Genomic DNA, 17,559 nt, shown 5'->3' with positions numbered 1-17,559 from the left:
CTCATGGTTATGGTTATGTCCTAACTACACTTTCCAGTTTGCAAGTAAATCAACTGTGGATGCGATAACGGTATAACATGTAGGTTAGATTAATGCTCCTAATTGCATGGAATGGATTTAAATACATGTACAACTCTTGGTGGTCATTAAAATTCAACACAGGAAGTTGTGCTAAATATTCCCTATGTATAAGTATGCCTTGTATTAAGTGACTTCCCATATTTATCAGGACCATAGACTAGATTAGTTTCAAGTGAACTATTTCCATGGTCCTCACCACAACATTTTCTTATCAAAAATATTTTCTTTTTGTATTTGTCATTACCTGATGTTTGTGGTGGAAATAAATTCAATTCAATTTGAAATGATCACCAATGACTAAATTCAAGTCTACATTTTACAAAACTCTCCTTATCTCTGTCAATGAATACTGGTTCAAACATTGTACACAAACTCCCCCTAACTCTTCCTTTCACTAATATTGTCACTTGAAGCACTGTATTTCATATACACATTTTTCTGCAAAATTCAATTCACTCGGATAAACCTTTTAATATAATGTTTGACACTATCTGTTCTAGTAAAGTATGAAACTCCCACCCAGTCCCAACCCATATAACATACATGTACATGTTGACATGGCATTTCAAAGCTGAGGGCAACACGCAAAAATATGAACTTGTTTGGGTCAATTTTGGAGAAGTATTGAAGGTGGCAGTAGTTTGTGGGGAACAACACTTGGAGTCAACTTATCAGTCCTAATATTTTCCTATCAGAGTTCAAAGATTACGATCACTCTGTTTGTTCTTCAGTAACTTCCTGAGCAGGCTCCTCTGATACAACTTCTGCCTCCCCTGTCTCTGAACGTTCATCTCGTTCTTTCTTTGATCGTTTGCTTCGTTTATGACGTGAACTCCTATGTGATTCTGAACTGGCTTCACTACTTTCATGGTGTCTCCTACAAAGTAAGAACATGTTATATCAGATTTGCCAACATATAAACCTTTCTGCTGTTCTTCATACAGGCTTTGTATTTCCATATCATACATTTTCAGACGAATGGTAGACTATATGACCCAATAAAATTGTATTTCTACAGTTACATCAATGATTCTCAATTTTGAATGTATTTGACTAGACAAGTCCTTGACTTGCTCAAATCTGCATATTTTCACTGTTGTCATGTATAAAAACAAACATACTTTCAAAGAGTAATGAATCCACATCCAACTAACATGGCAAAACAGCTCTCTCAGTCATCAGGATAGCCGATACAGCAGCACTTACAGAAACTTGACATGTGGCATCTCCTTACCTCCGAGATGATCTGTGCCTTTCTTCTCGTTCTTTGTCTCTTTCATGTCTGTCTCTGTGTCTTCGCTCCCTCTCTTTATCTCTATCTCTGTCTCTGTCTCGGTCTCTGTCTCGGTCTCTATCTCTGTCTCTATCTCTATCTCTGTCTCGTTCTCTGTCTCGATCCCGGTCTCTTTCCGTCCTGTCCCTGCTCTCTCTTTCTCTCCTGAAAAAGTCTCTTTCCCTGTAAAACATAGAAACATTATACATGCATTTGATGGATGACTCATCCACCACTAAAACTACCAATAACAGAGCAACTTATGATTAACATTTTCCCACTGACAAATAGCACACTCTAATGTGGTGCCGACCTTGGCCTTGCTTCTCTGCCTTTTATAATTTTCATACATGCAACATATAAAACAGCTATATGGCCATAACTTTCACTGAAAATTCAAATTGTACTTGTAAGTCAAACAATAAAATAGCTAATTCAAATGTGGTACAAGTCTTGTAATAATTCTAGACATCTTCAAGAAGATGAGATTTAGTACACATGCTTTGGGAAAACACAAGAGCCCACCTGTCCCGGTCCCTCTCTCTGTAGTCTCTGTGGTCTCTTCTATCTCTAAATCTTTCATCCTCACTGTAACCAAAGAATTTAGCACAATAGGCGCACTTAGTTATTTGGAAGACAAACCACTAACAAAACTAACAACCACTATAATACACACCAACAAATATGTTGATAGATATGCGTGGGCGCACACACACACACACACACACACACACACACACATGTATAAGGAACAAGTGAAATAGTCCTAATCAATAAATGCAATCCGAAATATATATATAACTTATTAGAACTTGCAGTGTTTCATTCTATGTAATAATACATAGATATAATGTCAGGTGATAACCTACTTACATCTTACCTTGGTATCCTTTTTTAAAGAATATTGATTCGAAATGTCAGGATTGAATTTATTTATCAGGACTGTTCTACCCATTACTTTAGCACTCATATATATATATATATATATATATATATATATATATATATATATATATATATATATATATATATATATATATATATATATATATATATATATATATATATATATATATATATATATATATATATATATATATATGTATATATATATGTATATATATATGTATATATATATATGTATGTATATATGTATGTATATATATGTATGTATATATGTATGTATATATGTATATATATACATATATATACATATATATACGTATATATACGTATATACGTATATACATATATATATATATATATATATATATATATATATATATATATATATATATATATATATATATATATATATATATATATATATATATATATATATATATATATATATATATGCTCGATACGTCTGCACGCAGAGCGGAGTATATGTTGAGGGTAGAAGAAAATCAAGTCGGGTTTTTCATCTCTACAAGCCTGTTTCGTGAGTAAATCACTCGTCAGGTGATGTTGATGTACAGACAAATCTTACCACTGACTTCCTATATATATATATACCTACATACATACATACATATATATATATATATATATATATATATATATATATATATATATATATATATATATATATATATATATATATATATATACATACATGCATACATACATACATACATACATACATACGTATGTGTGTGTGTATATATATATATATATATATATATATATATATATATATATATATATATATATATATATATATATATATATATATATATATATATATATATATATATATATACGCTCTGCCACTGCGGTATAGAGCACTGTCTTATAGCAGATTGATACTCACCGAGTTATATATATATATATATATATATATATATATATATATATATATATATATATATATATATATATATATATATATATATATATATATATATATATATATATATATATATATATATATATATATATATATATATATATACAAATACGTACATACGTATGTATGTATGTATGTATGTATGCATGTATGCATGTATGTACATATGTATGTATGTATGTATGTATGTATGTACGTACGTACGTACTACGTACATACGTATGTATGTATGTATGGACATAGACACAAATACAAACAGAGTAATGATTCTTTTCATTCAATGGGCTAAGTTCCATAAACAAGGTTGTAGTTCTTATATCAGTATACTATAAACCAAGAAACATTAATGTCTGCCCTTAGTAATTTTTCTAAGATTGGGGATACCCAGTAACAGAGGGGAAGTCACATAAAATTGACATAGATTTCAATATCTTGTACTTAGAATCCCAGTACTATGACTTGAATACTTGTTTGCTTTCATCTACTCTAAAATTCCTGAATTTTGTAAGTGCTCAGTTGGTACACTTTTGGTTTGTCAAAGCATCCTTTGAGTACATGTACATGTAGTTGGTTTCAAAGTGATTGTTAAAAGATGTGTTTGTCATTTTACTGAAGATACTGTACAATATATTGATTTATACTAAGATAACAATTCAATGTTTTGCAGTTATTGATGTAAACATCCATGGGTACACTTTCAACAACACTCATAAACTATACTACCTGATGATAACACTGATATACAAACACCTACCTGCTAAAATCACTTTCATCAGACCCAGGAGGACTACGCTCACGTGGCGGATACCTATCCCAGTCTGGAGAAAAATGTCCCGGTGGTCCCCTATCCCAGTCCCCTGGTGGTGGTCCTTGGGCATTGGGTGGTGGGGGAAACCGAGGAAAACCTGGATCTGCAAAAAAAGATATTTGTATTTCATCAAAAATTTTATGGAGGTATTGGAACTAAGAAGTCAAAGTCTAGCAATATGGAGGTATTGGAACTGAGAAGTCAAAGTCTAGCAATATGGAGGTATTGGAACTGAGAAGTCAAAGTCTAGCAATATGGAGGTATTGGAACTGAGAAGTCAAAGCTTTACGATACAGAGGTATTGGAACTGATAATGATACACATTCAAATAAAATATTGATTGTTCTACTGTGATGTCAACAATTCCATGCTAAATTCTTTGGTGAATATGTAAGATAACAAATATCTAGATTGCAAGTTTGACTTTCTGCTAATAAATATCTCTCCATTTCCTCACTGTCTATTAATAGAGTTACTCTAATATTTTATCAAATTTTGAAAATAAGCTTACCTCCACGAAAGGGCCTATCTTTCATTCCTGGTGGGCCCATATGTGGTGGTGGTGGGCCATGTGGTGGTGGTGGGCCATGTCCTGGTGGTGGAAACCCCCTTCCTGTCAAAATCAAAATAAAACAACTATTATTAGAAAGGTCATCAGGACATATATCATTTAATTAATACCATCTACATGTACTATGTAGGCTGACAGATACATGTACATCACTGTGGGTACAGGAAAAGGAGAACGCCACTCAAGAAATAAAGGTATTTAAAAAAAATGGTTTTGGATTAGGGAGTCATTTCATGATTACACATAATTTTCAACAAAGTGAAACTCTTTAATTTACCACCTCTATTCTTCTTTCAGTGATACACTATTGCATTATGGGTCTTAGCAGACATGAATATTCATTAGATGCTCACTGAATATTCATGACTTGTCACAACTTATTTCCTTCTCATATTCAGAAAGAACAACAGAGGGCAAAAGTTTACATTTGGTGTTTCTTGGCAACCAAGCAAAAATAGTGTGATGTGAAATCATAAAATTACTCTCCTGAACTCAAAATTCATGAAAAATGCCTTAGTTTATATATAAATACTCATTACAAGGTTTAGTAATTAACAAGAGCATCAACAACAAGGAATTTCAAGTCTATCATTTTTTTCAGTCTATATGTTGAGATTTAAAAACACTGAGTGAGAGAGTCGTATGTTGTATTTTCAAACCCATGGCAAGTAGAACTATTTCATTCCTAATTTTGGTTTCCATTTTCCAGTTCTTTATGGTGGAACCATGTATGTGTACATGATCACCTGGTGATCTAAACTGATTAGCAGCCCATACATTTATAATTTGTTGAGAAACAATGAAAATATCCAGACAATTTTGTTCTATTTGTACTGTTTACACAGTATCATCAACACAGTAGTAGACATGTACGAGTCACTAATACCACACAAATATATATACATGTTAAACATTTGTTGTTAAAATTCCACAATTTATCATAAACTCTTCTCTACTATTGATAACTATAAACTTACCAAAAGGTGGGGGTTGCATTCCATCTGGTGGAGGGAAGCCCGGGGGCGGGGGTCCTCCCATTCCAGGAGGGAGAGGAGGCATGTGACCTGAAATATTAAATTGACAGTAAGAGCACAAGTTGACAAAAACTAGCTTTAGTATATGCAGTTATCACCTTGATATACCCTAGCTAAATATGAAGCTATCATCTTGATATACCCTAGCTAAATATGAAGCTATCACCTTGATATACCCTAGCTAAATATGAAGCTATCACCTTGATGTAAGCTAGCTAAATATGAAGCTATCACCTTGATGGAAGCTTCATTTATGAACTAGCCACATGTAATTATATTGTATGGTAAATCCTGCTGTGTTCTGAACATTCTGGGAAAACCAGTCTTCTGGACAGACAAAAACTGATAAAGCAAAGAACACATCATACATTTGTGTACAACACAGAAAGATAGAATCATGTATCCAAGTATAATTTCCTACATAGACTGGTGTGTACATATATTCAATACTAGATATATTTATAATTCTACTGGTACTGTATGAAAATGATGGGCACCTGTAGAACAGTAGCTATCTTTGGTGGATGATACAAATCAGCTGTATGTTAAGGGGTCTGACCCTATTCTTATCCCAAAACTGAACTCCCTAACTGCATCTATCAATCAATGCTTTTCTACATTCCTGAAAATCAGTACTCTGTATTACAGTACAGTGGACTATGCTATCATACTATGATACAGGTATCAGTGTGTTTAACATTCATTTCATTTCCTGTCGTTTCAATGAAATCCACAATTGAAAGTTGTCCATGCCATACCTGGAGGTGGTCCCCTCGGAGGACCTTGAGGATGTGATGGAGGCGGAAACCCATCTGGTCCCATGAACGGTGCCATTGGGCCAATATTAGGTGGTGGGGGAGGTCCTGGTGGTGGACCACCAGGTTGATATTGTCTCTTTGGTCTTGGTTCACTAAATCAAATACACAATAATGAGTGGTTAGTGACCTGGCTTTACAGAAGTATAAAAACAAAATTAATGAAACATGATAATTACTATGCATGGTCACACAATGAGTTCAAAGTAAGCTGAGAATTGTATTTATAGAATTAGAATATATTATTTTATTTTTCTATCAATACATTTACTGAAGTCATTCTAGCTACAACATGGCAATGAACATGTAATTTATTTGTCACTATCATGTTATAGTTTATACACAAATAATTTTCTTTTAGATTTGAAGTTGTCTATATTAAAGTAACTTGAACACATACTCTGGACAGACCTACAATACTCTGGACAAAATTCAAACAAAAAGGGGAGGCAGATGTCCTAGCAGAGCTGTCAAAATCATATTTTTTAATGAAATTTCATTGCAAGAATATACATTTTACAATATAGCCAATATAGGAGATAAAATAAAGTAACTTACAAGTCTATTGTGTTATCACTAGAACCCATTACAGGAATTGAGTGTGAATTTTCATCCTGTCCAAAATTTGGTCTACCACTGTCTCTCCTTCGACCTTCAACTCTTGCTATGGTTATAGGACTGCCCTTGTCAACTACAGCAATCTGTTTAATTCCACGTGGTCCTTGGCCAGGTGAGTAATTGAACTTACGACCTAAACAAATGAGCAAATCAAACTTTTGAAGTGGTACATAGCAACCTTTTAACAATAAAAAAAGTAAACATTCTGTTATAATGAAAATGTTGCTGTCATTTTAGTATAGTAGTTCTGAACTCACAGTAATGAAGTTCTTTAACTCATATACTAATTAAAGTAGCACAAGCTGAATTTATAAACTTTTTACTCAAGTGAAAATACTCCTCCATAAAACCTGGGTTCAACTATTGTAGTATAATATTAATCTATCAAGAAATTATAATTAACTTCTGGCATTGTTAGCACAGTGTACTGCATAGCAGGGATCTCCTAGACATTTTTGATATGTATGATAAATTAGATTATCAGATCATTTACAAGATATATCTTAATACCAGGTTCAGTCAGCTGCAAGTTATATCTTAATACCAGGTGTGAGTTCAGATCATTTACAAGTTATATCTTAATACCAGGTGTGAGTTCAGATCATTTACAAGTTATATCTTAATACCAGGTGTGAGTTCAGATCATTTACAAGTTCAGGGCTCGAAATTCGCGGTAGCCCCGCGTCCACAGACTACCAATGTCTGTCTCTGGGCTACCAAATTATGTGAGTGGTAGCCCAATTGGGCTACTAAGTTTTGAATGAAACTGTGACACCCTGACTCCGACACCTTCCCGGGCCGGGGGCCTCCGAGGTCGCAGTCCTGTGGGACGTGTTCTCGCCAAAATTAGCGTCAAAATCAGTGCGTCTTTCCAAATTTGCATCCACACTACATGTATATCAAATGTACACGAAATACATGTACACTGTACACGTCATTCTTCCGTTCATCGTATACACAGCTTGTACTTCCAAAATGTCACAACAAAACATTTATATGCAACAATATTCTGTATAGCGATTTACTGTTATCTTTCTGTACTTTCAATTTCCCATGGTTATCACTCTCTGGAAATCTGCTCTCCGGCCCGGGCCCTTCCGGTTCTTCTCGGAGTCGGGGTACAGTACACTCTCGGTACAGCACTGCTGCAGTAACTAAATTCCATAACATGAATGACAGCTTTAACTTTCAACTTGACAGAGACACAGTTGTAATGGTGTTTGATAAAATTTTATGCTGATGAGAACTGTTAACTTGGTATACACCTACAGATTCGTTTATTCTTGAACGATGCCTAAAACATTCCGTGTGTAAACCATGCTCACGCAACCCCTGAGAGCATGCAGTGGTGAATGGTAAATTCACGTAATGTATTCGATCTAGTAGTAGTAGCAAAGCTCAAAAGAAAGTTGAAGTTTTAGTGAGAATGAAATGGTGACATGATGATTTGAATTTATCTTAGTGAAGTTTTCAGCATGGACCGTCTGCTGATGTGGTCTTAGACTCTGTTTGATTATCTCTTCGCCCATGAATGGAAGGGGCTTTGCCGTAATGGCCGTCATGTACAAATCCTGTCTCACCCGTCTGTTAATAAGTAACCAATCACGTGAATAGATAATGATAACAGCACATAGTTTCTAAACTACCCAAGACGTAGTCTCCACATCAGGAAATGGCCATGGGGCTTATGAAACTGTTTATACGTTTTCCATACGTTGAATCATATTCAAATTTTACAGGTCTCACTGCACCAAGAGATTTAGATAATAGTTACAAGTACGAATTGCGACTACATGTTATTTCTTCATTGCAATGATAACCGTACGTTGTAAATGACACGGCCCCAGAGACACATACATGCAAAAAATTGTGTCCCCAATGTCAAATATGGCATGAAATACACACAAATAACGTGTTAACGTGACTCTTAAGTTATTCAATCAATCATCGAATTCAATAAATCATATAGTTACATATATACACAGACACCATTAATTTAGGAATGCATGCATATGGGCTACCAGTCATTGGTCTCGGGCTACCAAATTTAAAAGATGGTAGCCCACCTGGGCTACCAAGAAAAAAAATGAATTTCGAGCCCTGAAGTTATATCTTAATACCAGGTGTGAGTTCAGATCATTTACAAGTTATATCTTAATACCAGGTGTGAGTTCAGTCAGCTGCAAGTGGTGGTTATCCCCTTTCTCCTAATGAGGTATTTGTTTCTTTGTACACAAGTAACTACTAGTTGGGCAAAGGAGGAGTAAGTATGTTTCAGTAAGTACAAACTGTGAGTAGCTCTTAAACATGCAACAAAAAATTATGCCGAAAACTTATCAACTCAGCTTGTGCCCCTTTAAGTTCTTTAACACCTATATTTTGATTAAATCACTCAACATTTGTCAGCTGTTATTGCACACTTTCAAGGGCATAAAACATGTGCAAATAACACATCTGTTTTGAATGTCTCTCTCAGGTCTTCAAAAACCTGATCCTCTGACACCCCCCCCCCCCCCCCCGAGATTTATAATTGAGTACATAATAGTATAAGTACTTTCCTACACTGATAATTTCTTTAAAGATAAAGTCTTTCAAGTTTTCGAAAAGAGCAAAATTATAAACATGACACACACTTACTTGTTTTGCATCAAGTTTTTAACATTTATACTTATTTTGAGTCAAATTTGTGATTTTCCTTTATATTTTCAGTTATAAATGGTGAAAATTGTTTATAATGAGTAAAACTTGATAACATTTACCTTGATCTGTTGTAGGAATCGCTGATTCTTTAGAAGTTGACGCTGAGTGAACCTACAATACAAAAATTCATAACAATGTAGTAAATAATAATGTATGAAATCATATACAAATGGCTGAAAACGATAGCATTTCATACAACTTAAGAGGAGGAAAGGAAATATTAAACTACATTTAGACCAAAATTAGCGATGAATTCTGATAACAGGCATTTTGACTAAAATTTATAACAAATTGATATTTTATAAATACTTAGTATCTTACATGGAAATGTTTGGTTTTTGAGCAAGGTAAGTGCTAGTTTTGCTGCTAGACATTCAGGCTTTCTTCCGATACGATAAGCGAACAAAGTTCACTGTGTGACAGAAGTTCGCAGTGAGGGCTTGCCCAAACGTCTAACTAATGTCATTTTCAGACTTGACATTCCATTGAGATGACGTACATATGGCCGTGGGTTGGGCCATGTATGCATGTATATATGTTAATATATTCAATAACCCATGACCTCAGTAATAACAAACTACTAACTACTACCGGTACGTCTAATCGGTTTATGGAAATTGTGAGTTTGACAAGTGTGTAGACGATGTCATTCACATTTTTCAGTTACGGCATTGGTGGTTATTTTTTACAAGTCCCTCCTTACGCTGAATATGCATGAAAAAATTAGCTATTGTCCTCTGTTGTACTTTCCGTCAATGTTGTTCTCTGATTGGCAGTTATTTATATCCCTGAACTGCGGAGATGACTTTTGCTGTGTTCCATCCTCGATGTTTGGTCATATCGTATTATATAGGGGGAGAACAGTGCTTGTAGGAAATTTACTCTTACATACATGTCAGTGGGTTTTTTTTATAAGGGCTAAGGAACCCTAGAAACAGGATGGGGTAAAGCTGGTCAAACTGGCATAGTTTCTTATACATTGTACTATAATATTGGTGGGGAAACCCTGGTAAAATGACAGGGGACCTAAGTAGATTTTACCTACTTACTTAATAAAAACACTGTAACATGCAATAATTTTGGAATTCAACAGACATCTCTATCTACCTGAAGGATCATCTTAGATCTGTCAACAGTGTACTTTTGTCAACAGTGTACTTTTGTCAACAGTGTACTTTTGTCAACAATGTACTTTTGTCAACAGTGTACTTTTGTCAACAATGTACTTTTGTCAACAATTTTGAAGTCAAAAATAAACAAAAGTCAGACGTACTTTCCAGATAAAATTTGCAAGTTCTGAAACTGAATTTATTTATTTATTTATTTACTTATATATACCATCCAACAGGCATTGCCCAATAAGAGAAGGAAGGTTCAGTGTTAGTGCAGGAGGAAACCGGAGTACCCGGGGAAAACCAGCGTTGTTCGGTAGAGTCAAACTGAATGACACTCTTCTTACTTATACTATAGTATTTTATTTTTATGAATATACTCACATATATTTTATTCTGCATATTGACATCCATTCTAAGTCTACGTTGCTTTTCACAGTACTGCCTCCATGTGTCTTCATTAAAACCATAATTAAAATAATCTGATATGTCAGCACCTGGAGTAGAAAAACATGCATAACCATGGTAACTATTTCATGATAACAAAATCAGTAGTTGAACAAATAAACACAATTTCTTTAGAATCTTAGCAAGTTTAGTGGAGACAACTTTGAACATCAACGTTGTAGAGTTTCTATGGGTAGATATTTCTGATTATGTGATAATACAATGATTGTATATTTTATGTAATCATACTGCACACTAACAGTGTGGTTATGAAGATAGTTTGCCCACTATAACAGATTACGGTTTGTATAATTTGAACTCTCTAGGTCATTTATCAGTGTTCTCCCACAAAGATTGTGATACAAACATACAATGTAGGAACTCTATGAAAGTTTGACCAGATTTCTTTCTCAACTACAAAGGTTTTGAAATATTTGCATAAATACACTGCAGTATACACCATATTTGTATAATTGACAGCAAAACACTTGAGATGCTTTAAAAACAATAAAGACTATATAGATTGAGATTTTGGTAATAAGCATCATTATAATTTCTACAATACATATGATTATGAAAGGCAAACATTTTTGATGAGAATCTAAACTTTTTCCTGTATTTGGCAAAGAAGGAAAGTTAAAGTTTACTCACCTGGTTTTCTCCAAGGTTTTTCTTGTAAAGTATCTAAATCCAGCGAAAATAATCCACCTCCATTGACAGTAGGTTCTGAATCAACATCAACACCTTTACTTGTTGGTTTAGATACTGCTGCACCTGAAAGTCATCAACATTACGTTATTACTACAGAGCAAGTGCACACCCTGATTGGATAATAAAGTTAAGGCTCAGATGTAAACAACTGCATTGTAGTAATCAGAGAGATGCATGACACTAGGCAGTATAATGCATTATCTTATTTTGAAATGAAACATATTTTTGGATGCTCAATAACTGAAACGTAGTTGCAGGTGACGTATACATTTTATTAGCCAAATACTGTACCACATCTTGTTACTTGAGCTGGTAAACTCCACAGTTTTACTAGAAAAATGACCTCTTGCAGCAAGATATGGATGGCATTTGGCGAATATCATATACTTACGTTGTTATTTGCATCACCTGAAAGTTAACATAGACACATAACAAGAAGCCTGTGTTTCTATTTCTAGATTATCGCTGCAATTAAAATCACATTAGAGCAGAAGTCAACCTTTGTTGACCTCACTTACCTTGTGTAGGAATCAAAGCTATAACATGGCAATGGCTATAGTACAACTGTATGTCTGTTAATTTCTGCCTCAATCATGAAGTAGTCAATTACTTACCTACAACAGCCCCTTTATGATAGGTGGTTGTTTGTTTGATATTCAGATTCATGGGTGCAGCACCATATCCACTGAAAATAAGCAAATACATGCAGCAGTTAGCACAACTTTCAGGACTATAAACTTAGCCAATATCATACATATTTGAATGACATAACAAGTACTTCACGGCCATGCCTAATACTGTACTGCAGTAACTGACTGATCACTGTGAAATGGCTTTTAGTACTGTGTTTTGGGGAGTTATACATCATCATTGTAACACTTTGACATGGTCACATATTCACCAAAAGAACCTTGGTGGGCACTAACATGCACCGACCTTCAAAAATTTACAGTGTTCCATTTCTGGGAATAGAGTAAACAAACCAGAAACACTACCGTTTCTCACAGACACCTTCATGTTTTGGTTGACAGCATCATTTCTTTTGGATGTCAACAGAGGAAAGGATTCCATTGAATGTGTTTTATGTGTTCTACCACCAAGCACATGACTCTATTTAGGGGAAAGGTTTTTAACACTAGAGGGCGCTATATAAGGAAGGTGTCCATCAGCAGAGGTCTTGGGGTAGGTTGTTACCATGAGATGGCTCTATTTCTCAGGAAGTTGAGCACTTGCAGATGGTACCATTTTTGCGGTAGATTGTTACCACTAATCCATACTGTATCTAAAGAAGGAGTTCACTAGCAGAAGGCACCATTTCTGTGAAGCTAATATATGTGATTGGAAACCTTGGGGAATAATTAGAATAGATGTATTCAGAGTTAGGAGTAGAATGGTACTTACGTGTAGGAGGGTGGTGCTGATTTGATGTCTCCTATATGTACTTGAACATCATCGTCATCACTGTCAGAGTCACTATCAGAATCAGCTACCTCACCACCAGCTGGTCCTTCCTCCATTGCTTCACCTGTGGCTTCTCCTTCCTCGTCATCCTAAAGTCAAACATATACAACCATGTCACCTTTTTCCCAATTATTTCATCTCCTTCAATGTGGTGTAACAGTTTGAAAACTGGAAACTAAAGGCAGTGTATTTGTTTAGGTTGGAAAGAAGATAGAATCTACCTTAGTTCCCACACATTTTACCAGGGTTCCCTACAAGTCATTTTGTGAAGGGTGAAGTACATGTAGGTAAAATCTACCTCATTTTCCATTCATTTTACCACAGTTCCCTTCCAGTGTTTTTTATTAAAAGTGACAGGTACGTAAACCTCAGTTTCCTGGGTTTCCTAGTAGTGTTTTTGTTAAGGGTGGCAAGTAGGTAAAATCTACCTGAGTTTTAAAGCATCTTATTGCTAAAACTAAACACTTAAACAGGTTTAAAAATCATAGTATGTTGCCATCACATCTTAGTTTCGTTGTGACATGAGATGGCTGAAGTTACATAAAACACACCAGTTACTGTGACCAACAATCAATCTTTCTATAGTGGAAATTTGAAACCGGTTTATTAAGAATGACAACCTCAAAAATAGACAGTAAGATAATGTCATTTTGATCAGCTCTATCAGGCTTATATTGATATCATAGCATGAATGTCATATCTTATAGACTACCTCAAAAACAATCACAAGGTGACAACTGATATTACATTCAAAGGGGCAGAGTCTATATCTTCAATTACTCACATTAGCTAACAAAGAGATATTGAAGATAGAAATCACTCACCATTTCTCCTTCTTCTTTGTCTTCGGCAGCAGGTGTTGTTTTACTCACAAACTCTGGAGCTTCTGCTGACAGTTTGCTGTCAACATTTCTGTTGGGACAGTAATGTAGTATTGATATTACACACCAGAATATTTCAAAACATTTAACAGTAATATCTTTAAGTTATTCCTTTACTAAAAAAAAAAGAGGAAATGTGGCTAAATTTATTACTACATGTATGTATTTAAATGATTTTAAAACCAATTTTGGATCCTACTTTTAAACTCTGCCAATGATAATGCTTGATAATTATAGAACAAACAGATTTCTTGGCAGATATATATTACTGTAATACTTGATCTATCAATTAACACTATCTATACACCATATCCCTGTGTGGATGGAGTGACACAATGGTCCTTTATGACAGAACGATGTCAAGAATTCACATCAGATGATATGGAATCCAAAACACAAACGCAACAACCTTTAATGATTAATATTGAGAACAAACAGCAACAACAACACATGTAACATACAATAAAAAGATAACAACAGTTTGGTTAATATTTTTGAGCCATGGTAGCTGTAACTACAAGCTATTTGTTTTCAGAGGAAAAGGCTACACAATGAAATACTGAAAGCCTTAGACCTTCGAGGTTAAATCATATAGGAACCTCCGAGGTTAAAATTGTATGTAAACCTCTGAGGTTAAATCATGAATGAACCTCTGAGGTTAAATCATGAATGAACCTCTGACATCAATTCGGAGATTAATCTCTGAGGTTAAATCACACATAAACCTATGAGGTTAAATCATGAATGAACCTCTGACATCAATTCAGAGATTAATCTCTGAGGTTAAATCACACATGAACCTCTGTGAGGGTCAATGCACCAGGCATGAACCTCTGTGATAGAAGTGTCCAGTTCTGCTGCATACAATGATCAGTCAATACTTCTGTATTTTATTTTGTCATCAAATGTTTGCAAAGTACATTGTAATTGCAATTATACCAAATTGCTGCTGTAACTTTTATGATGTGTACATATCCTCCTCAATGACAAAATAACGCAGAAAGTATCATGATTTGGGACAAGGTGACAAAATATTTTTAGAATGTTACATAGATTGCAGAAGACAAAGTAAAATAAAACAATAGTTTATGGTTACAGCTACAGAGGCTTCCAACCAATAACTACTTTATAGTCCCTTGTAAAACTCTGAAACCATTCATACATTTAATTGTTAGTAAAATAGAACTCTCCTATGTTAGTGAATACCAGTACTTACTCCTCACTACTTTCTGTTTCCAACCTGTCAAGAAAAACACATGAAAACAGGGGATGATGTACCTACAGCCATGGTTATCTAACAACTGTATATATCCCCTCACCAGGCATAATACCACCATGAACATAAACCAGGCTCTGAAAACTACTGAATTTTGGACAATGTTACTGCTCCTCATTGCAAGGATGAACCCAGAGATTGATTTATTGGTTTCTTTGAGAGACTTAACAACATACATGTATACTGTCATTATACCATGCATGAGCCAAGTTGAACAAAATATGGAATATATACTCTGGTCATTCTATGTCATGACAACATGCGTCTATGTCACAACAACGCGTGTTTACTGGTTCACTTGTGTTCGAAATATGAGTCAAAATGTTCAAAATTGCCATTACTTTCCCCAATTTTTCTTTGATATTACTGGCGCTGGTATAATTATATTATTCTCCAATATTTTTCTTCATTCAGATTGAAAATACTCATGACCTAAGGGTTGTCATTACTCGTCTAGTACTTCAAGCATATTTAGACTGACATTGTCACCAAATAATAACATATTATTCTGAGTGCATACACTGATATGTTCCCTTACATTATACTCTATATATCTCACTACCACAATCCATCCTGGAGAGGACAACACTGCCAAAATACAGTAGAGAGAGTACAGGTTCCAGACTACAAGCATGCATCTACATAACAGCATGCCATCTCTATACAGGGGGTGGGGAGGGGGGAGAGGTGGTGGTGTTATTTTGAGAACCAAAGTGAAAACTTTGGAGAATTCCTTTGATCTCTGGTTCACTGACAATACATCACTCATGTTCCTTTACTTTGAAGTAATTTCCTGTCAGATTAACTGACCCAGTAACAAGTTCTTAGTATAGTGTTGGTACATGTCGAGCTGGAGTGGGGAGGGAGTGAGTGCACTAGACCTAACCACTATATATATAGGGAGGGAATAAAGTGGACCTTACCCTGTTATCATAAATAATACACTATCATCATCATCATCATCATCATCATCATAGCCAACAACTGCTGTCATGCATCTGCTAAGGTTGCTATCCCACAGACTATAAATTAACAACTATGTTTGATATACAACAATCACTTGGTATGTCTTACCCAGGAACTGGAGGTTCTCCAGAACCATTTTCTAATTCTGGTGGTTTCTTGTTCTCATCTGCAAGAAAATAAAACGTTTGTGAATTTCAAATCATATACATCAAACGCCAAGAGATCAATACATCAGAAAATGGCTTACTGATAACTCTCCTTTGCAACACTTTGACAAACAGTTTGGGATCTCATATTCTACTACCTTTCTAAATTTCAGACACAGTCAAATACTGGATTATTCTAGTTGGTTACAGCAAAAAATTGAGGTATAGGCTATACTTGCTCAAATTCATTTTGGAATGCAATCCCAATAAAGGCAATACCTCGTTATATGTTAGAAGGCATGCAAAATTAAGTAAAATAGCTCTTTTTTTTAACTCCATCATGTTCAAAATAAATTGTTTTCAGTTGGAAGGCCGAGCTCTGTTCTCTTCAGGCACGGAATATGGAGTGTCATTCTCAAAATGAAGCGGTGTTTCAATGTTTGTGTAAATTTGTGACATACGTCGTGTCGATGGGGTTCATGTAGATGGTAAACAGTGCAACAGTCTTCTGCACTTATCAATGATATCAAACATGAGCACAAACATTACGAGCTTCTTTATACATAGCAAAAAGTGTCAAATATATTTATCTAAATCATCATTTTACCTCCTCCGTACAACCATTGTTCGTCGTCTTCGTCTACCTTCGCCATGTTGTCTATCAAGGCATGCCGGGAAAGGTCACAGGGCTTCGGAAAATTCCATTTTGAGGATGACGACGGGATCGGGACAATTTGATGTGTAAAAGAACTTTTTTACTTTGTTACTTGGTGAAAAATAAAAAAATATTTAAGAGACTAATTTTCT

At 34.8% G+C, this 17,559-nt stretch overlaps 1 protein-coding gene across 3 annotated transcripts; it reads right to left on the bottom strand.

The window, feature by feature from the left end:
* Positions 1 to 629: 629 nt before the first annotated feature.
* LOC144438889 (uncharacterized) lies at positions 630 to 17,420 on the bottom strand. 3 transcript variants are annotated; one of them, XM_078128103.1, is made up of 17 exons: positions 17,360 to 17,405; positions 16,715 to 16,772; positions 15,581 to 15,604; positions 14,308 to 14,395; positions 13,424 to 13,572; positions 12,637 to 12,707; positions 11,963 to 12,085; positions 11,249 to 11,361; positions 9,812 to 9,863; positions 6,993 to 7,185; positions 6,378 to 6,529; positions 5,559 to 5,649; positions 4,526 to 4,623; positions 3,961 to 4,117; positions 1,880 to 1,942; positions 1,316 to 1,537; positions 630 to 958 (listed from the first exon to the last, which is right to left on the bottom strand). In XM_078128103.1, exons 1-17 carry the CDS (start codon positions 17,403 to 17,405, stop codon positions 793 to 795), a joined length of 1,866 nt encoding a protein of 621 aa, XP_077984229.1. In that variant the 3' UTR covers positions 630 to 792. The 3 variants fall into 3 exon arrangements, with proteins under 3 accessions (XP_077984229.1, XP_077984230.1, XP_077984232.1); XM_078128104.1 differs by lacking the exon at positions 15,581 to 15,604 and having other exon boundaries at positions 4,526 to 4,627; positions 5,563 to 5,649; positions 17,360 to 17,420; XM_078128106.1 differs by lacking the exons at positions 1,880 to 1,942; positions 15,581 to 15,604 and having other exon boundaries at positions 4,526 to 4,627; positions 5,563 to 5,649; positions 17,360 to 17,420.
* Positions 17,421 to 17,559: the final 139 nt, after the last annotated feature.

This window comes from Glandiceps talaboti, chromosome 8 (genome assembly GCF_964340395.1).
Source record: "Glandiceps talaboti chromosome 8, keGlaTala1.1, whole genome shotgun sequence".
Lineage (NCBI taxonomy): Eukaryota > Metazoa > Hemichordata > Enteropneusta > Spengelidae > Glandiceps > Glandiceps talaboti.
This window is presented reverse-complemented; position numbering and strand designations above follow the sequence as displayed.